The sequence below is a fragment of the Hydractinia symbiolongicarpus genome, chromosome 5 (genome assembly GCF_029227915.1).
Source record: "Hydractinia symbiolongicarpus strain clone_291-10 chromosome 5, HSymV2.1, whole genome shotgun sequence".
NCBI classification, from domain to species: domain Eukaryota; kingdom Metazoa; phylum Cnidaria; class Hydrozoa; order Anthoathecata; family Hydractiniidae; genus Hydractinia; species Hydractinia symbiolongicarpus.
Window position 1 is genome coordinate 24,714,458 of NC_079879.1, and position 22,103 is coordinate 24,736,560.

The window sequence follows — 22,103 nt, forward strand, 5'->3', positions numbered from 1 at the left end:
ATAAGTATATAACTAGGTTTTATTAAGCGAAGATTTTAAATTTTACAATTCAACTGTGGACATTTCATTGTAATTCAAACATACGGACTCTGGTCCTTTTTTTATTAAATTGCAAAAAGCTTTCACATGCACCAAACAACATGGCAGCTGACAATGTGGCAGAGGTTGAAAAGTTAAAAAATATAGTAAAAGAAACTACATGTTACTTTTCTTCTGTTGTGGAGCTTATTCCAGCTAAATTTTATGTTCAAAATGAATTCGAGGACGGTAACGTTAAACCTGGTAGGAAGAAGAAGTTAAAACCAGAAAATAAAAAATTGCTGGCCAAAAAGGCCAAATTTCTAAAGTTAGATCCATCAAACCATAAGACTATATCTGAACTACAAAAAGAAGTGGAACGTAAAGAGACAGAGTATTTTGCAGAAGAGATTGTTGAAATTGCAGAACAAGTCCAACCTGTTAAGGTATCAAGTATTCCAAGTGCATCTTTGGATGAGTTGAGGGAGAAATTACATGCTAAAATGCATCATCTTAGAGGTAAACGAAAGATTTTAGCTGAAGATGACAAGTTAAAAGTGAAAAATGCACGCATGGCGAAAAAAGATATAGATACAAAGAAAAAAAAACAAAGGAATGAAACTGAAAATATAAAACGTGTTAGTGAGCTTGAGGAGAAATCAATAAATGGCGATATAAAAAATATCAAGGGAGAGGTAGTTTTTAGTAAGTTTGATTTTGCCGTTGGTATATCTGACAATAAGAAAAAAAAGAAAGCGGATATTAAAAAATTATTACAAATTGCTGAGAAAAAGCAAGAAAAAATAAAGAATTTGCAACAAGAAGATTCGGGTAAAGCAAATGCCTTAAAGAAAAAGATAGCATGGGACAATGCTGTCAAGAAAGCTGAAGGACAGAAACTTAAAGATGATCCTAAACTTCTTAAAAAGTCTATAAAAAGAAAGGAAAAGTTAAAAGAAAAAAGTAAGAAACGTTGGGATGATAGAACTGCTACTGTTGCTAATGAAAAAGAGGAAAAACAAAAATTAAGAAAGCAACATTTAAGAGAGCGCAGGGATGAGAAATTAAATAAAAAGAAAGGAGTAAAAAAGGTCAAGAAAAAGTCAAGGCCTGGTTTTTAGGGTTTGGATTTGGCATATAAATCACTTTTATTTTTTGTTGAAATACATATACTAATCTTATCAAATTCTGTTTTCATTTTACTCTTGACTTCAAGAAATTTTTATTTCTGATTTAGTTTGAGCACTATATTTATCAGGCAAATTGTGTGCAGTCTTAATTTTACTTTTTTAAAATGTAATCCTCAAGATGTACTCATGGTGTGCACATTTTTTTCATTTATGTTATAGTCAAGCTGGAATTTTATAGGCATGTATATATGCTTTTTTCAGAGATTACTTTATAAAAAGCTTTAGGCTCAGAAAGACCGAAGTTTAAGAAACTTAGCAGGCTTAACAGTGATTAAACATAACTGAAAAATGAAAGAAAAAATCTCAACATAAAACTTTACAGAAGAAGTAACAAAGGATACTTTGAGATATAGATATGTATAAATATAATGTGTTATAAGTATCAAACAATAAAAGCACTTTCATCTGATACTATACTGCGTCTGATATCAATCACTTAATAGGGAACTAGTTTAAAGCAACTGTGCTAAAATTTGTAAGATTGCTTAGCAACTTAGTAAAAAAGTATGATATAAGCAACAAATTATATCTTGGAATAATTAACGTTTGTTTTGCATAGGTTTATGGATAAATTGACAACCAAAAAACTACATTATTTGCGACGTTTCGGGTGTTTCACACACCCATTTTTAAGCAATCAAAAACGTACAAAGTTCTCCTAAATATATACAAGTTTAACAGTAACCATAGTTACAGATTAAATACTAATTGTATAAATACAATGGAGCAGATCTAATGTTGTTATTCGACTGTGGACTATCCCGCATTATGAACAAACTCTCTTTAATCTGTAGCAAATACCGGTTCTTACCCCTAGAGAGTATACTAAAATTGTCAAGAGATGATGTGATGTGGCAGGCTTTAAGATGATCTTTAATTGCCGTGCAATTAGATGAGGTTGAACCTTTAGATGACGCGACGTCTCACCTATATAAGTGGCGTTGCAGCCACTGCATTTATATTTGAAAATGACGCCTGACGTTAACTCTTTGGGCAACAGGTCTTTAAATCTGAAGAAGTTAGATAAGCGAGTGTGAGTTCTGAAAACAACAGAAAGTTTACAACAATGCAAAGTAGATTTAAAAAGTTTTTCTAATTTCGTTCTGGTTTGTAAAGACCTAAGAAAGGGAGAACAATCAAAATGTTTTTCTTCTCAGCTGTGTGGGTGGTGTGGGTCTTTGGTTTTGCGAGATATTGAAAAGTGTGATAAAAAGTGTTTTATGACCTTGTCAATATATAGTTCTGGATAACTAACTAGGTTTATGGGTAATCTCTTTTGTACTGAATAACAATGGGTAATCTCTTTTGAACTGAATAACAATTTACTCTGGGTTTTAGTTAAGATTTTGACATTAAATCAAGCAATCAACCTTCAAAAAAGATTTTTAAGAAACATTTCAGTGTCAAATAGGGAAAGCTTCTGAGGCTCAAAAAATTATCAAAACTGTAAGGAACAGGTTTAACCAAATGGTTACATTATGTTTACACATTAGGACACGATTTTAAAAGTAAGGGAAAGGGGTAGTTTTTAACTTTTTAAACAAACTTTGTTATCTGATCTTATGCAGTACAATGCCTTATATTTAGTTGACTTCTTTGTCAAAAGCGCAGGCTACATTTGTGTACACTTGTCATGTTTTCAAGGTCTCGCTAAAAAATAAAATTTTTTTACTTGCCAATTCCTACGTACCTCGATGGTACTAATTTTTAGTGTGTATTTTCGCGCTTTTTTTCCCACATTTTTACCCAAGTTGCGAAATTTACCAGTGACATATAATTCAAGGTAACAATTCGAGATCTCGTGACAAAATCCAGAAATATGTGAAGTTTTATCTCTGAGTGAATAGGAGAAAATTTATTTCACACAAAAAATAAATATTGATCGGTGATAGTGTGCTTATGTGAAAAAAGCAAAAATCTTTGATCAGCCAGAACCAAATTTTATTAGTTGGCTTGGTTAGAAGCTATGGGGGGTAACAGGTACTCAGGTTTCTTGCGGAGTTTAAATCTAAAACAACTAAATATACATTAATGCATAAAAAATAAAAACGAAAATAAAAAAATGGTTATCTTTTCTGATATCCGGGACAGCAATACGACCATGTCATAAAAATATAAGAAGCCCTGAGGCGAGGTTTTAATTTAAATTTTGAAGTCGTGTTTAAGTCATGGAAGATGGCACAATTTTGACCTACTCGATTTATTTTGAATACGAAAACTTTGCTAATATAAACTTTCGCGAATCATGAACTTTTATCTAAAAAGCCTATTGCAAAGAGAATTAATTTCATCCTCATTTACTCAACTCCTATTTCTCATTGACTAAAAGGATTTTTACAAAAATATAGATATAATGTTTTCAAAGCATTCGCGAAAATAAATACTAGCAAAGTTTTTACAAACAATTATCCGCGAAATTTTATAGCTGTAAAATGTAATTTTTTTGATCCGAGGAAATGTCTACCGGAGGAAATTAGAGAACAAACCTGCAAATGATTTGCAAGTGCAATTTTTAGATCAGCTGATTTGAATTTTGACATCTCTTTTTGTTTATGTTTTTGGGAAACAGAATCATCCCTTTAGCTCCTACGTATTTACACTTACTGATTAAGGTGTATAAGCCTTTACTTTTTTGTGCTTAATTGAAGGGGGGGGGACAAATTGCACGTTTTCGAATTTTTCACCCCTAAAATCATTTTAGAGTGACCCCCCCCCCATTTTATCGAAAATTGAGAATGAGACCCTATCACCCCCCATAATAAGTTTTTTTGGATATCACAAAGCCGCATCTTTTCTTATAATCAAAGCACAACATACAGGTGAAAAATAACAAATATTAAGTAGATATACAATAGGTAAACATAGGTTATTGAGATTTATTAACCCGAGGTGATTTATATTCAACGACGCGCAGCGGAGTTGAATATAATATCACTGAGGGTTAATAAATCCAATAACCTATGTTTACCTATTGTATATATGTTTTATTATATACCCAAAAGAGATTGTTATAATTAATATTACTTATTTTGTTTTGTGTTTGTTTTGTTTTCGTTTCATTTTATAGTGTAGATCGAAACACTTTTTTGTGAACTCGACATGTTTTCGAAATGTTGTTGAAATCGACACGGTACAAAGAGACAAAAAGTTCATTTCTTTTTTTTGAATGTTGAAACACAACACAAATTTTTAATTCAAAATTCTACGATAAAAATTAATGAGGCGGAAAGGATAAAATCAAAACATGCGTTTACGAATGTTTTGTCAAAACTATTGTTACGTCATAAGCATTGAATAATACGGGTGGAATACGGTTATTTATTCAATGGCTGTTTTTGCTTACGGGTATGTAATAACAACAAAAATGTCAGCACAGTTTATTCCTTAAACATGTCAAAAGCATTGTTATCTTTAGTTTTAGTTGTTTTACTAGTGTTATTTATTTACAGTTAGTCGTTATATTATGACCTTCCACTTTAAGAAATTTTCACCGGAGTACCCCCCCCCCTGCTTATTCGACCCCAACCCTCCCTACAATTAAGCACAAAAAAGTAATGTGTTTAACAAGTGCCCTTAGAGGTACGGGTCACCCCCTTGCTATGTAAGTAGGCAGTTGAGTAGGCATTGTTGATGAATACATAATGTATCGATTCAAACAACAGGACTAGTGCCGAATTTGCCAGAGCTCTTTTAATGCAATCTTAACTTACTTGGTTGGATACGTATATGTTTTTGCTGACATTGCCATTACAAAATTTCTCGAGGTTTGATGAATAAACAATCTCATTTTAGTAAATTATGACAAAAAGTCATCAATTTCGCTAAATTTTTTTTCGTGGAAAATTTTCTTCACATAATAAATTGTATTGAGAATGAATTCTCGAAAGAGGTAGACAATGTCTTATTTCATAAAGTTCCAGTATCGATGGATGATAACGGATCCTGTACATGACATTTTAAAATATTAACAGGAGCTATAATTGATGCATTTAGTGGTAGTAGGTGCGTAAAGAAGTAAAGGAAAGTTTCGCTTTGTCATTTTAATGTCTCTCTCTTTCTTCACTCCAACGGTAACTATGTTGCATTACAGCCACAGATACATATATCATTGCTCTAACTTGCTTGCCTGTTACATAAGCCGAGTCGCGGTCAGTAGATTGGATCAAATTGGCTGAGAACACTACATTTAAAGTGCGCCGGTATGGGGACTCGGACTTCCGAAGGCGCTGCCACTACAACATCTCCCGCTGTTAACCTCGGGATTCACTTCTTTAAATATAGATTAAAATTGTCTAAGAAGTGTATTTATGTATATGTGCATTTCTATTATTGCTGACTGTTTTGTAAAGTTAAGAAAGAAGTATGAAAAGAGGAAGAGAAAGAACAATTATTATTTTAGACAAAATTATATACACTTTATTTTACAAAATCATTTAATAAAACATAAACAAAATGCAATTACATTTCAAAACTGCTATCAATATAACCATTCTTTAAAATACCTTTCTTGTTTCCAACGTGAGACACACCACTCAGATTCACATCTCTATCAGGTATCATACCATTTTTAATGTTAAAACTGTTTTCCCTTTTTTTACTTTTAGGCTTGTTTCGTGTTATCATTTGCACGGAATCCCTGCTACTTGCATCATCAAAAGAACTCTCGTACGGAAGAATATCCGTCCCAAAACGGCCGTCATGCTGCAGTCGCCGTATTGTATTAACTGGTAAACTGATTTGCGTTGAAAGAGGTAACAATTTTGGATCTCGTCTGGCATTACGAGTGCGGTTAACCTTTGTCCTGGATCCAATCTGTTTCGAAGAGCCACTAGAAGCTGGGGAAAACATTTGACAATCTTCTTGATCAGTAGAACGCGTGCTGCTACATAGCGAGTCAGTTCCAGTTTCGTGACTTTGATATCCGGATTCGTGCACTATATAAACTCTACTGTCAAAATTAGTATCGGCTGCAGATACAACTTCCGCGTCTTCAGATTTGTGATTTTCTAGAGAACATAAGTTACATGGAAGTTTATCCATGCAATTAGTCTCATTTGGTTTGGAGCACGCGAAATTAATATCTGATTGCACACTCGCCCGAGTACAATTTCCTTCCTTATCATTTCGTCCAAAATCAGACAAATATTTTGGTACACTCATTGATGGTTTTAATTCTCCATTACCCAAACATTTTTTTGTATTTTTTACATATGGGGACTGGATGACATGGAGACGCCCCTTTTTTGGGTGTCTTATAAACGGTGGTGACACATTAGAATCGGTCTTGCAACCGTTTCTGTTATCCGCAATCCCATTGGTTCGGAATATTGGGCTTTCGAATGGCTTATTGCGAATCGGTTTAACACGAAAAGGCTTTGATACTCCATTATTTATAATATCCAACAATTGAAGATCGCCCAGTGTCTCATCGCTTATTGATTTTCGTTTCAGGGCAAGCTCAACGTCTTCAGAATTAGTTTTATAATCATTCAAGTATGAACATTTGCGTTGAAGCTGCGTACTCCGTGGAGGCTTGATCACGTGATAATCAAGAAACTTTCTTTGAATCTGTACGCTTCCTGGATAGCCAAGAGTAGTTTGATTTCCACTACAAATAGAGTTACTATTACTTTGGGAGCGCGATAGGATCGGCCTAACATCCACTGTGGATTTCTTTTCAGGTGTATTATTACGCGACTCACACCTGCTTGTTGCAATGGTCGGCTGACTATTCGTCGTGCTATTTGTGAGTGTTGGACTTGTAATTATCAGCTGTGGAGCTTTTATACTTTTTTCATTAAACTGCGCTGGAGGTGGTATCAACTCATTGGATGAAGATAGTGGAGATGTGTTTAGAAATTCTTCTGGTGGTGGTGGTAAAGATGATGGAGACTGAACACGAAAATCATTTTGTTGGATCAGATCATTACTCTTCATTTTCAAGTGTATTTTTTGGTTGTGTTTCACATTGTTAATGTCAAGAGGGAACAGTGCTGCAACGTTTTCATTTAAGTTATAAGGACTGTTGTGACTTGGTGTAATGACTGTGTAATACCTACACATTTCTCTCGTTAACTTGCCCCCGTTTTGTAGAGGTGCTTGCTCCATGTTTGATAATCTCTCCATTATAATGTTATTATTATCTCCATCATACAGCTCCTCATTTTCTAGAAATTCTTGCTCATCTTCGCTTGCTAAAAAGAAGAGTACGTGAAATATAAAAACTCTCACAATATTTTAAATCGGGTTAGTTTAGCGAAAACAGGTTAATAAAAAGTCTTTGTGGTATTTTTATTTATTCTTTCCATTTCTGGCTATCTAAAAACTATTTTTTTCTTTTCAAGGAAGCGATATATTTTTTAGCTTTTAGAATCCTTTGGCATGTTTACTTACCTTTCTGTCTCATTCTTTTCGCTTTTCTTAATCGAGCCCGTCTGCAATGATCAAGCATAAAACATAGACTCAAAACAAGTCCAAGAAATATGGCAAGTATCACAGCAAATATTAAATGCATTTTGTTCCCTAAAATATAACAATAATAAAACAGTGCAAAGCACAACTGAAAAAAGAATATAAAAAAATTAATAACAATATATATATAATATATATAATTGCATTGTGGATTATTTAGTTAGAAGTTTTAAAACTAGGGGCAACAACATTGTAAAATTACAACATGATCTAGACCAGGTCAGGAAAAAGAATAAGTGAATATTCATAGTTTAACAAAAATGCAATACCAACAATTTTTTGCATTTTTATTGCAAGATATACAGCTTTAAAGGCTAATGCTTACTTTTGATAAACTCGCTATCCGAAAGTAAGGAATAAGCAGTCATAATCCAGAAACCGTGGGTACGTTGTGCCTCTCTCTTTGACGTCATTGTAGTATCAGCAACAGTTGGTTCTGTGATAAAGAGTTTGGTAAATGTTGATGGATGCAAACCTCCTGTACTTTTCAACGATTGGTCAGAAGATTGTGTTGGTGTCAAACGCTCTATCAGAAACGAAGAAAAGGTGAGACATAAGTAACTTCTGTATGTAACATATGTAACCGAGGCAACCGTTACTTATGTAACATGTTACATAAGTAACGGTTGCCTCGTAAGAGCATCTACCGTGGGGCACCGCAGAATAAATTATTAAGTAATAAATCCTTTTCCCAGTTACTCCCCCACTCCCTTCGATTTATTCACTACACTTGAGTAACAAGGCTCCTAAAATACAAAATGGTTATCATTTTGTACGTTGAAACTAGGATAGACAGAAAGTTCTAGGTTAAAATAATTAACGAAATTAAAGAAATATTTACGTGTTCTTTCACTTTCTGGTTTGGTTGGCGTCTTTTTCGCTGGCAATTCTAATAAAGAAATAAAATCTCTGTACCTATACAAAGTTAAACGAAATTCTTAAATAAAAAAATTAAAAGTTATTTTCTAACTTTTAGCATACCGTTTGTTGTTGAGAGAACATATATTTTCTTGTAAAAACAACAGAATGATATCATTTTAACCCAATTTCGCGACAGATGCTTTCTGTGGTTAAGTAACCGACATATGTAACAGCAAAAACTCAGTTAAAAAACGTATTCTCACAATTATATGGTAAATAGATGAAGAAAGGAGGCTGATGACATCATAAAATACTCTTTCTACTTTCTCTGATAAAAAAGTTTTATTAGGTGTGTGTCTATAAGAGTGTCACCTAAAATGATTGTGGCAAGGAAACCGGAAGGTCTTTGAGGGCCGTGCTAGAAAGTATCGATCGGTTAACATTTCCATATTTGTGGTTCCTGCACTTTTCGAATGGATAAAAAAGTAAAATAATATTAATGTTAATAATAATAAATAATTACCACACGAGTATTGGACATCGAAAGCAAGATATTCGTCTTCTTCACATTGTTCGGTGAAATCGTACGTTGATACTGAAATAGTACATTGTCTACCTTGCTCACAATTGTTCTGTAATTTACTCGTGATGTCCTTCGAACAAAACAATGGTTGATTTTGATTACAAATCTCTAAATCGGGATCTAAACGTCCCGAAGTAGCCGCGTGAATGTTTATGACACGATCTGTTGGACAATTCAAGCGAACTTTTGTGCCTTCGCAACTGGTCACATTGAATTTTTTCAACTGCCCTGATAAATCTATAAGTGTAATAAAAAGCTGTAAAAAAATTACCAGTGAGTGGATTGCTTTAAAAGATATTCACTAGTTTTTGTTGTCTGAAACTGTTAAAACACGAGAGAAATGTCGCGAGGCCAAGAAAAGGGCGATTTTTTGGATTAATCACCAAAAGTCCACAGTCTTGAATATTTGACGAGAATAATTCTCGCACGAGAGAACCAGAACCAAGAGATGCCTTGAAAAAGCTTCACAACTTATTTTCTGGACCTTAAGTCCTGGAATTAACCTGTAATTAAAAAAACTCTCTCTATATAAGATATACTTTTACTGAAATTTGTGCATTCTGACATTGGCGATAAGTAATTACCTTGCAGCTTAAAATTGCTAAACGTAAGATTAATATGGTTTCTCCTGGCACCTAATTTAAATGATAATACACGAGTGTAAGTTTTGCAAATACTTGATACGCAAATATGCAACTAGATGTAAATTCCAAGACACATTAAAAATTGAAAACTTTTTCCAATATCAAAAGCGTTCAAAAAAAAATCTTCTCCGGTTTATTATTATTTTTTCTTTTCTTCTTTTTTAAAATACTTTATTTCGTCTATTTTCTTTTACCATTTGAAGACAATGTTAAAATTTTAAAGTTAATTACACTATTGTATTCCCTCTAAAAGCCACCTTATACCCAATTCTTTTTACCTTACTATTCATGTGAAAGCCTAGGGACTCTGGAGACGAGGTAGTTTTTATAAATTAAACAGCAATAAATAAGCGCATGAATGAATACGAATGAAATCTATTTCATTTCATATTAACTTTTTTATAGTTGTGAAAATCGTTTCAAACATGTAACAACTGTGATAACAAAATAAGTGAGAAAATAACATGATAATTTATGTAAAATACATGTGTGAATAGATTTTAAGCTTATCACATACAGCTATTGGTAAAAAACTTTGATTTATTTAATCGACCAATAAGTCAAATATGTGAAAATAAAGAGATATTAATTCTCCATCGATTGTAGCTCACAGATCTGTAGGAATAAAAATAAAAACACTTCAACAGTTTAAGGCTGTAATGTCGATGCCTTTTTTTTTCTACGCGATCTTTATGGGGTCGCGCTAGAAGTCGACTGAGTTAATAGGCAAAAAATACACGCAGGTATCCATGGTCGTGCCTGGGGACCAGAAAATGTTTTCAATATGGACTATTCAGATCTCCTTGAAACAAAGATGTTTTTACTCAAAATGTTTATTGCTAGTTATGGTAATGAAAGAAAATACGTAATTTTTGTTGCTACTGGCCTGATCCTATTTTGCTTTCGGATTAATAAACTTTTTGGAATCGCACAATTAAAGGTGGCATTAATCCACAGGCACAAATTTAAAGAAAGATGCTCATCCTGGTAAAGGAAGAAACTTTCTATCTTAACTACATAAGAGCAATCAGGAGATATAAATATTTCTGGGGTTTTTCAAATCTTATTCTTTAATGTTACTTATTACTGTCGCAAAAGCTGATTTAGCGCACCTTTTAAATAAACGCCTGATAGCTGTACCAACGTTAAGAGTTTAAAAGATTTGATGCATTATTTGGGAAAAAAATTTACGTAGTTACCAAAATTACAACGTATATTTTTAGAACTACGGTTTTTGATAGCCCCGCGATTTCTAACGGTTGGATGTATTAAAGCAAAAGCTCAGAAGTATTTTTTTATTATTTATAACTAATTTAATTCTGCTTGGAAGCAATGATTTTTTTTTAAATATCAATCCAGCTCGCTCTATAAATCCCAATACAAACGATTTATCTGGTTCGAGTTCAAATGTAGTAAAATATGACGAATCCTAATAAAATCCCTAAACCCGTGGATAAATCCACGAGTTCGTCTGTTCTTTATTTACCGCTACTTGCAGTACCAATTTGCGCAGAGATAGACCTATAGGGTTTTTTATTAAAGAGACTGTCGGTGGCCCATGAATAAATCCACGTGCTCGCCCGTCTTTTATATACCACAGTTTGCGTGTCTTGATACTGAGGTTACCATTCTGCGCATATACAGACAGATAACGCGGTTATTTTTAAAAAGAAGATTAAATCTAACCTGTCGGATCCTTTTGACATCTCCCATAGCACTGCACAGTTGTTCCATCCGAAAGAATAAATGTTTGAAAAACAACACGATTGATATTAGAAACTAAAAAAAAAGTGGAAGTGATTAATAAAAAGGAGCACAGTTAATATGCGCAAGTACAACTGCTAACATATTTTTACCAAACAAGGATACTGATTCTTTTTATTTTTGGTGTAAACATTTGGAATGATTATAACTTACCCATAGTCACTTCTGTCACGAATAGAAACCAAATAAAACAGCCAATCATTCTGTCCATTTTAACTGTCATAGTATACTCTGCATTGTCCTGCTGGTTTCTTTCTTTATTAATAATTTTAATTTCACCCAACTAAAATTAACATATAAACAAAAATGTATACTAATGAACAGTGGAAACAAAAGTTTCATCTAATTCTTGAAACAGCAGCTATACTTTAGACTAACAATCACAAATTAATAAACGAAATAAAAACGTGCTCTGACGCCAATTACTACATATACTAGTCCGTTGGTTCGTGAAAAATGCATGTCCTACATATTCCGGTCGTCAAATTAGCACCTTTTGTACATATCCCTGAAATCGCTTTTTCGTGCATCCTTAGCGCGAAGTAGCGATGAATAGGACAAAATGATAAATACACGCTTTTATTTTTATAAGAATACCAGGCAAGGATTATAGGTCTATTGTTTAGAACGATGAAGAAATAAGATTAAATAACTTACCTGGTTAGAATTTGGTTTTTTTTATAAAAAAACGTGTATTTTGACAAGCGGAAAGCAAGATCAAGGTTGGTATGGAGAGGTGATCTTAATAGCTCACACAAAACGTCACTTTGCTGCGTACCATTTATCACTCACCCGTATATAAAACGATTATCGGACTCATAAAAGACTTTTTCATAAAAGACCTGATCACAACTGATGTCCTCGCCTTCATGGACACATTGCAGAAAATGCAGCCATAAAAATAAATAAATAAAAAATTTGAAATAACGCAGAAAATAATGTAATGATAAGTATTAAAGCTCGGCATTATATACCTGTTGTATGCTCAATATGAATCATTCAGAGTCCATCAATTCTCCAATTTTCTTCCAATAGATACAGCTACACAAAGTAGCATTTGAAATATTTTTATAATAGCTGTATTATAATTGGCTACGATCTCAAAAGTCATTAAAGCGAATTTAAAATTGTCATCGCAAATCTTGTATATTGTGATTTGTTTATGATGTTTTGCAAAAGAAAAAAAGAATAATAGCAAGCGTACGTATATCGTTAAAATTGTTTATTTCAATGTTGTACCAACAAATTAGATTTTAATTATCGTGAGATAGATAATTAGATGAGATGAAAACTTCTTTCAAAAGCTTACCTTTTGCCAAACAAATATTTTCTCATATTTTTTCTGCTTAATAATTTACGTGCTTATAGAAATTAAAGATACAGAATTTCTAATTGTTTCTCAAAGCGATCAACGACATTCTGTGATTTATACCACTGTGAAACGGAGTTCCACGCGCATAACTAAAAGTCCCATGTGACACCTTGGAAAAAGAAAGATATAGTATGCTTGTACGGAAGATATAGTATGCTTGTACGGAACTCAACTTCGCTATGCCATGAGCGAAGTTTCTACACGATGATAAAGGAAATAGCGAAATTGCTACTTATCAAAAGCCGAAATAACAACGTCGCTTAGAACATCTTTATAATAAACTCAGTTCGATTTTATCTTACCATGCTCACCCAACCTTCACCCTATTGGTGCTGGGGTGTGGGGGAGGGGGGGGTGTGGGAGCTGAATCAGCCCCCCCCCCTCCTAAACTTTTTTTAATAACTTTACATGTGTTTATAGTTACACCTTCAAATTTTATGAGTTTTCGTAACTTTTATTTAGCTTTATTTTCCCAAAAAAAATTTTTAGGAATTATGCCGAAGTGTTGCCATGACACTTATTTTATGTTGAGTAAAATTGTTTAAAAAAATTTTTTACTAAAAAATTTGTTTTACATGTTTTTGAAAACTTTATGTCAATTCTTAGTTAAATTATTTTGCGTTTCTATTATTATTGTTACTAAATTCATCGCAATTATACAACAATTAACAAAATTCAAAGTTAGAGCTTTTTTTCTCTATGTCACCGAATTTGATGACGTCATCATTGAAAATGCTGACTTCATCACTTTTTTTTCATCAAAATGTTTATTAATACCTGGACAACACTTGTGGTAAGTTTCAGGTCCAACGGACAACAATTTTAGAAATTACACAGGGGGGAGGGGTCGAATTAGCCCCCCCCCCGGCATTGAGGAGCCCCTAAAAGGCCCAGCAGGAATAGGGTTAAACGACAACGACTAAATTTTTTGATTGAATTTTTATCAGCGAGTCGGAGTTATTAAGGGGACGTTTTCACATGATTTAAAGCAAGACCCCAATTTTAGAAGAGAATGAGTCTTATAGAGACCAAAGGCTATTGTCAAAACCTGTCTGTCAACAAATTACTGAGTTATAACGTTGAGAAAAAAGTTAACGACCACAAAATCCTGCATTTCAAACGACTGAGATTGCGAGAGAACCCCCGCCCCCGACAAATGCAAGATAGAATTTCTTATATCAATAATATATTGCACATATATAACCAATGAGCTTAGCCTAAATTAGCTCAGGAGCACTATCAACTTTGAAACACTGGCTATTGTATCACCATCGAATGCTTTTATAATTTGGTCTCTTTTATCAATGTGTCTCGTGTTTCTGACTTAACATTCTAAGAAGGAAGAGGTAAATTGGCAAGGGCAAGGATGGTAGAGTTCGCTTAACTTGGATGGTCGCGGAAATATCAATGGAAAACTTATTGTTTTTTTCGACAGACTATTCGTCTAAAATAAATGTAATCAAAAATATTTTTCACCTTTAGAAAATTTTGTCATTTTTTGTTCATTTTCGAAATTTCATTTTTATAATTGTTTAATCAATTTTTATGGCATACGGTAAAAAGAAAGACTTAAAATTTCTCTAGTATTCTGTAGTATTATTAAGTATTATAATATACAATTCTTCAGACAAAATGTTCGTCGATAATAAAATTATTCGTCAGTCACCTTTAGGCGAGTTTCCACTCAAACGAATGTGATCGAATCGATCGATTGAGTTTTTATTAAAATTGGTTTCCATTTAAATTCAACTATGCCTCGAGTAATGGCATTCAAATTTATTTTGAAACAATAATACAAATTTGATATGAAATAATGGTATTGAGCATGTTCATAAAATATCATGACATATAAATACGATAAAAAAAATATTTTCAAATATTATTTTTAAATTTCTTAGTATGAGACTGTCTTTTAAAACTTCTCGAGGAAGTGTCCAAAACAATGAAATCCGCGAACTTCTACAAATTCTATCCCAAATTCCTTAATATTCATCTGCGAATAATCAATTATCGATGCATTTTCATCTTTTAATTGTTGCTCTTGTTAAATAGTGTGTTTCTGTTGCTGGATCAAGTATGTAATTAAATTTGCGTTTGTTTAAACTGTTTTTACTCGTTTGAGTGGAAACCTCCCTTACATTTTGTCAGTTTTGTTTGACATAAGTTATTTGCGGTCCATAAATGTATTTCGTTTTATATTTCCTTTAAGCAACGTCGCAGAGACATCGTACCAACGATCGGTCAATGCGCCGTCAATTCAACGTCAGAATGGAAAACGTCGTGCAGACACCAGACTTAACGACGTTGTGTGCCTGTTGGGTTATTTAGTGTCAGAATCTCAGAGATAAAGAAGTATCATTGAAAAATGTTTCTTTCTCATCCAAACAAACAGGTGAAATTTATACAGCCGTAGTAGTGTGACTTTCCCAGTGTATCGATTTAGCCATCTCAAATTATATACAGTTGGTTAAAGTCATGTGATTAATGTTTTATAGGAAACAGAGGATTGAACCGAAAGAGCAGAATCTTGAAAGAATGTCTTTAAAACTACTAGTGTTCTTCTATTACCGAGCTAGCTAGCATGTCAATCAACTTAGTTTTTTATAACCTTGTGGAGGAACTTTACCACAAGTAGTAGGCTGAAATTAGCCAAAGACTAGAAAAAACAACTTTTTATGTACATTTGAAAAACAGATAATTTTTCAACCGTCGCCAATATCTTTTTTAAACAAGTATGCGTATAATTGCTTAAAAATATTAAAAAATAACAGAAATACGTTAAACAAGTGAGAGATAATTATACAGAAAATATTTCCTTGCGTATGAAAAATATAAGAAGATTTTTAGCACCAAAAAATTAACTTATTTCTTTTTCTGATAGCATTAAAATAACCTTTGTAAAAAGACCAAAATTGGAAAAATATTATTTTTTAAATTGCCACTAAAAATCATAGTATTCAAAGATTTTAGCTTTTCTTAAAATATAATTTTTTTTTAATATAATATACTTAAACATTAAAAAATTGTTCGTTCCAGCAGACAATTCTTTTTCTTCTTCGTCACTACCGAATAAATCAAGGAACCTAAAAAATAAAAAACGAAATAAAATGTTGCATTAACAATCCGTAATAACAATTAACCAGGTTTGTATGGCCCGGATCCCGAATTGCAGATAATCACAAAATAAACAGAATGTATTATCCAATATTATAAATGTCTGTTTTTATGTTTGAACAGCCCGATATTTCAATGCATGTGTTTGTCCAAATCTTCAAAAATTATTTAACTTTATTCCGATTTTTCCCAGGTCACTATGAATGCAAAAGGTAATATCATAAAAAAAACAAAAACAACAACAACAAAATAGGCTTTACCGATTGATTGCAGTCTGTTCTCTGTATTTGGTATTTGTGAACACAAACTCCATATTGAGGTTCGAAGTACAAATTGCCTGGGCAATCGAGCACGTATGGTTGTGGATGACCAGGAACACAGTAGTAAAATTTGCGACAGTTGTTTGAGATAGCATGAAGTACACCAATTTTTGCTCGACATGATACTTCATCAATGTTACCTACAGATAAATGTATATTTTTAAAATACTATTTTTGGAATACATCGATTGAACTTAATGCATTGTTTTGTACCAAAGGTATGATGAAAATGGCGGGAAATCTTATTGTTGTTCAGAAAGAAAATTTTAAAACTTTAAATTTTTTTTACGTCAATAAGGATATATTAAGGGGTGAAATCAACCTCCTCCTCAGTGCATAAGATAAATCTGAGGGCAAAAGAATCAACAGACCCTGGGGGCAAGGTTGGGAAATAAGTGAAGACCATTTTAGTCACATAAAATCAAGTGTTTAAATTTTACATCAAGCTAGCTACCTCGTGGAGGGGTCGGTGAACTAGTCGTCGTAGTCGTTGTTGTTGTCGTGGTCGTTGCCGTCGTTGTTGTTTGTGCGGCACATGTTGTGTTTAGAAAACACGACATGCCGTTACATTCATTGCATTCTCCACTGCATGTAAATGATTGACCCACACATTGCCCCAGACCATTACATTTGTCCAGTCTAGTGCATTTGTTGCCATCGTTACACATTTTACTTTTAGAACTTGGAGTCCACTGAGTCTGTGAAGCAAGTGGTATGCATGTCTAAAGAACATTTGATTGGATTTGCTTTTAAAAAAAGTCAATATACATTGGGAAGATATGTCTATAAATATGATATTTATGCCATGTTTATATGTAATACGAAAGATACCTGGATTAGAAAGGAGAATTGTTTCCGAGAAAAATAAAAGATAAAATAAAGAATTACCAAGCATTCGTTTTCGCTAATGGCTCCACCTCGGTAGCATACGCCATTTATGAGACACCTATGTTTATTAACACATTTTCCCGCTGATGGGGTATAACATTCATGACACACACATTGCGAAGAATTACTACTTGAACATTCAGTCACACATGGGCGTTCGTCTGCGTCACATTGAACTAAAATAGAAAAATTAGCAAATTTATAAATAGCTTAGCTGGAAATAATAAATAAATAACAATTACGTGTGGAAATAAATGACAATAACTTACTAATATTACATGTCACTCCAGCGTATCCTGTTCCAGTACAATCGCAAACTTCAGGAGCAATGCAGCGACCGCGAATGCATTTATTGGTGGCGCATGTGGCTGAAAGACGTAACAGATAATAAAGAAATTCGCACTTGCATCTTAAAAAAATTTTCTCCTAATTTTAATTCTTCTTCTCATACAGTTGATATAAAAACAAGAACGGATATTATTTAAAGTAAATGTAAAGGTTGGTAAAAATTCGATTGACAGACCATATTTTGTCAAATTTATGACCTAACTTACGTTGGCAACTATCTCCAACTTGATGATATCCATCGCAGCAACTTGTCACATTGATTGGGACTTGATTTGTTATTTTCAACGTGCGAGTCACGACAACAGGCCTAAACGTTAAAATTTGCAAAAACAATGTATTAAAATTTTACAACTGGTCATGTTAACCAATTTTATAAATATAGAGTGACCGCTCGTAAGGTTCATCTGAATAAAGTAAAGCCTAAATCAAAATGAGATATAGCCGTCACTATTTTTACAAAAATATGAATTGGTTATCCAGGAAATAGGAACGTCAGGAGTCAGAAAATTCTCCATCAGTGTTTTAAGTATTATTTTATACTTTCTCACAACGCACTGTTTTAATAAAATTCTTACCATTTATTTTGACAGGTACCGTCAGTCGAACATGACTGTGCTCCGTTGCAGCAAAAGACGATGCGTCTAAACTCCGTCGCAGTGATCGCTTTATACGTGACAACGTCTCTCGTTGAAGCTTTTGTACACACGTTTGAACTATAAAATAAAGTCTGATGTTCTGAAATTAAGAAATAAATATACATTTAAAGAGACGATAAGATCTCTTATGGCGGTCCATTTTCCTTTCGACGAAGGTTAGATGAATCTTTTTTTATTTCAACAACCAATTCTTTTTTTAATGTTTCTTTTTTTACTTTGTATTTTTTTGATAAATGTTGTAGTTACATTATCAACTTTGGAAAATATAGAAATGGAAATAAATAAACAAACAAACAAACAAACACAAATACGCGATAAGAAATTTTTTTTTGATATTATTTTAATTGCCAACATAATTTTTATTACAGATTTTCAAGATACTGCATTATTTTACTGGCAGCTACGTTATTGCATAGATCTAGATTGTTTCTAGGCAACAAGCGAGAAGAGTTTATTTATAAATATAGTTATTACATAAGCGGGCAGCTAGTCTTTCATACGTTTTTTCTAGCATGTATACAAGGAAGTGAAACTGACTGAATGTCACGCATTAAAACACGAACTTAAACATTCCAATTCTTCAATAAATTCTGTTTCAAAATTCTGCTTTCCCCTTATAACTTTATTTTAAAATACACATTGATGAGGCTAAAAAAACCCAAAAACCAAGTATTGTTTTCTCAAGAAGACAATGGAAGTTTCTTTAAAGAAACAAAATTTCTTTTTTAGTACATCACAGTATGTCTCATTGCTAATTTTTAGACTCTAGAAAGCATTTTATTATTAATAATGCTAACCATAATTTAGGGAAAGTTTTATTCCAACCTTATAAAAAAGGTGCATTGCGAATTTTAAGTTGGATCTATCCTACTATTTTCTCAAAACAAATTTAAGTTCCAACTTTTATATTGTTAAATCTCTTTTTGCTGGAGTCTTTTAATGGCTGTCCATAGATATGCTGTATTTAAGAAAGTTAAAACAAAACAATTTCCATGACCGTTCACAACAACCAAATGTGCACTATGTTTTAAAACAAGTAAGAAAAGCTGTGAGCTTGTTGTGAATTTATTACTATTATATGAGACGCGAATCTTAAAAATGGACAATCTTCTGACAGGAAGATGATTTATGTAATATTTGTAATGTATATTTATCAAGTCCATGCAGCTGCCGCGCAAATAACAGGAAAATCTGTTTGCCTTCTTTGTTTACGTGTTTACCTTTAAGAATCAAATAAAAACCACAAGCTCTTGATAACAATTATATAAATGTACTTTTAATCAAAGGTGTTATGAAATCGATTGTGTTGTTAATTTCAGTACTCTGTTATTATAGAGGTAGGTATAATGATACGGGCATTCGATCAAATGTTAAAGATAATTGCTCTTATCCAAAGTCCACATATGCATTTCACATCAATTCATTTCTATAAGGACAGGAAATTTAAATTTTCTTTCCTTTTTAATTAGCCTCGTTTTGAGAATCACTCTGCAATGACAAATCAAAACAACGGAAAGGTGTGATTGTGATATAAAAATTACATCCTGACAACAATTTGAGAAAAAAATTGCAAGCATATCAAGTTAATAATGCCGGACGCGATTGGTAAATCTAAATTTTTACAAATTTATTTTTTAGTTTCTTATGTATACCAATCTTGTACTAGTCTACTAATTTTAGCACCAAACTCGCGCGATTGGATTTTAAATATTGGAGATATAAACAAGAAAGTTTACTAGCCTTTGATTTGACGCAGTTGCAAACTTTTTTTCATTATACAATCGTGCAAATATATTTCGGAAAAATTTTTCGTCGGAGAAAATGCTCGTCACCTGGGGGAAATTTAGTCATTTTTGTCCATTTTTAAAAGTTCTTGCATGCAGACAATAAAAAAACTCTAAGTGAGTATTTTAAGATATAGATCCGTAGGACAAAAATTCCGTTAGTCACAATTATTCGTCGGAAGAAATTTCGCCATTTTAAAAAATTTCGTCATTCTGACTGGGGCGAAGCAAACACCATTATGAGACAAACAGATGATGAACTGTTAAAAAAACTCTCACATTATCCCTAATTTCTCCACAAAGGAAACATTTATAACATTTTTATCAAAATCATTCCTAAACATTTTTTTTGCAACGAGTTATTCTCACTTTTTTGAAAACAAGGAAATTTTACCAGGTAATTCTGCTTCCGGTAATAACTTAACCTCCATAAAGCGAAACAACTTTCTAAAATTTCCAGATTTTGTTCACCTACATAATGTCCTATAGTTTCCCATATAAGGAGGTGTCAAGACAAACACCCAACCATATAAGTTTACACAAAGCCAGTGTTAAAATCTTTCAATAAGTTAACTGGTAAAATCGTTTGTTAAACAAGGTCTTAAATTACTGAGCCACTATAATTCCAAACGAAGAAAATCTATTCCGTGTTTTTATGTTATTTGCATGTAAAGGCGAACTAGCCTGGAAGCGCAAAAACATCATCCTTTTTAAGTTGCAAACTACAAAAATGTATGTTTTCTGATTAATAGACGACAGTTGATAGCTTAGCAGGCATTGGCGAGAAGAGTCAAGACAAAAATCTCCAATGACTAACTTTAGCAAAACAGTCAAGATATAAATTGCATATTTTATTTGCTATTTTAGACTAAATGTTATCAACAAGTCATATTTCATATTGATGCAAGAACGAAAACAAAAAACCTACCCCGTTAATGATTCCACCATTGTGAATAGTGAAATCACAAAAATACCACACACGCAAAGTATAGCTTTCATTTTGTCAATACTTTATTTTCTATTCTTCTTTCAGTGCTTGATTCAGTAAAACTAACTGAAGCTAGAATCACCAGCTGCATTTATTTGTAAGGTCTAAGCAACCCTCATAACAGGCCCATTTAGATATACCCCATAATTTATATAGAGAAGAGGACTGGGTGAAAGTGGTTTAATTTGTGGTGGTACTATCTGATGAGTAACAACTGTTTCTGAAATTTGTTACTTAACATATGTTATCAGATTCAGGATCTGGATGAAAACAACATGTTGTTAGTTTCATTGTAACGAAAATAAATGTGTCATTCCTCATTTAATTGCCATTGATTTTATCAACCCGTTTACGCTGTAGAAATTATTTTGACGTGAGCAGAATTATAAAATGCAAACGGAAAGGAAATAAAAATCACATTCTAACATATTCTGAGACATGTTTTTAGCTGATGGCATGGAATGGTCAAAGGATGCGCCTTCCGGTACGTAATGGAAACATTTTTTGCTAAAAAGTTAAAATTTTGCTTTTTTGTGTTCTTCTGTCACTCCAATATGACAGAGAAATTCTATTGAGGCGTACAAAGTTCTTTGGTTTCTTCTCCAATGAAAAAATATGCTTTAAAGGCCTTCACATTCGTCAGTTTTTCGAACTTTTGTTCAAGAATCTTTGAGAAATTTTTTAGCAAACTTATTTCTGAATTTTTTTCACAATTATCAAGGCTAGTGGGAAAATTGTATGTTATTGCATGGCAAGCATAAATTTGTTGGATTCGGTTTTAGTTAAAAAAAAATAAACAGAAAAAAAAATGCACACGTTAGCAGGATAAATAGATTCTACAACTCAAAGAAAATTACATATAACATGTTGCTGTAAAATTTCCTTCTTGATTCTATTGCATTTTTTTTAATAGAGTGAAGGAAGCAGTGTGTAACTCAATATAAAAGAATAACGTAAACTATCCGTTAATCCTCACATTATACATTGAAAGAGCGAAGTATATGATAGAGATTGAAAACGGGTAATCTTTGGGATTGTTAAGTGACACATGACAGCGGAAATTGACAAAGCTTGCTAATTTTTAAAAGCAACAACAAATGAT

The 22,103-nt window shown here is 32.8% G+C and overlaps 3 protein-coding genes across 3 annotated transcripts; 1 reads left to right on the plus strand and 2 right to left on the minus strand.

Moving 5' to 3' along the window:
- Positions 1-117: 117 nt before the first annotated feature.
- On the plus strand, positions 118-1,204 carry LOC130645589 (surfeit locus protein 6 homolog). The gene has a single exon (XM_057451627.1). The coding sequence runs from the start codon at positions 141-143 to the stop codon at positions 1,137-1,139; it is 999 nt and encodes a 332-aa protein (XP_057307610.1). The 5' UTR covers positions 118-140; the 3' UTR covers positions 1,140-1,204.
- A 4,380-nt stretch (positions 1,205-5,584) lies between these two features.
- LOC130645590 (uncharacterized) lies at positions 5,585-13,242 on the minus strand. Its single transcript, XM_057451629.1, has 8 exons — positions 12,506-13,242; positions 11,685-11,814; positions 11,454-11,546; positions 9,064-9,360; positions 8,521-8,568; positions 8,005-8,205; positions 7,602-7,730; positions 5,585-7,402 (listed from the first exon to the last, which is right to left on the minus strand). Exons 2-8 carry the CDS (start codon positions 11,752-11,754, stop codon positions 5,667-5,669), a joined length of 2,574 nt encoding a protein of 857 aa, XP_057307612.1. The 5' UTR covers positions 11,755-11,814; positions 12,506-13,242; the 3' UTR covers positions 5,585-5,666.
- A 2,533-nt stretch (positions 13,243-15,775) lies between these two features.
- LOC130645591 (protein psiQ-like) lies at positions 15,776-21,088 on the minus strand. Its single transcript, XM_057451630.1, has 8 exons — positions 20,942-21,088; positions 18,149-18,286; positions 17,780-17,880; positions 17,495-17,593; positions 17,226-17,401; positions 16,792-17,059; positions 16,278-16,477; positions 15,776-15,986 (listed from the first exon to the last, which is right to left on the minus strand). Exons 1-8 carry the CDS (start codon positions 21,010-21,012, stop codon positions 15,978-15,980), a joined length of 1,062 nt encoding a protein of 353 aa, XP_057307613.1. The 5' UTR covers positions 21,013-21,088; the 3' UTR covers positions 15,776-15,977.
- Positions 21,089-22,103: the final 1,015 nt, after the last annotated feature.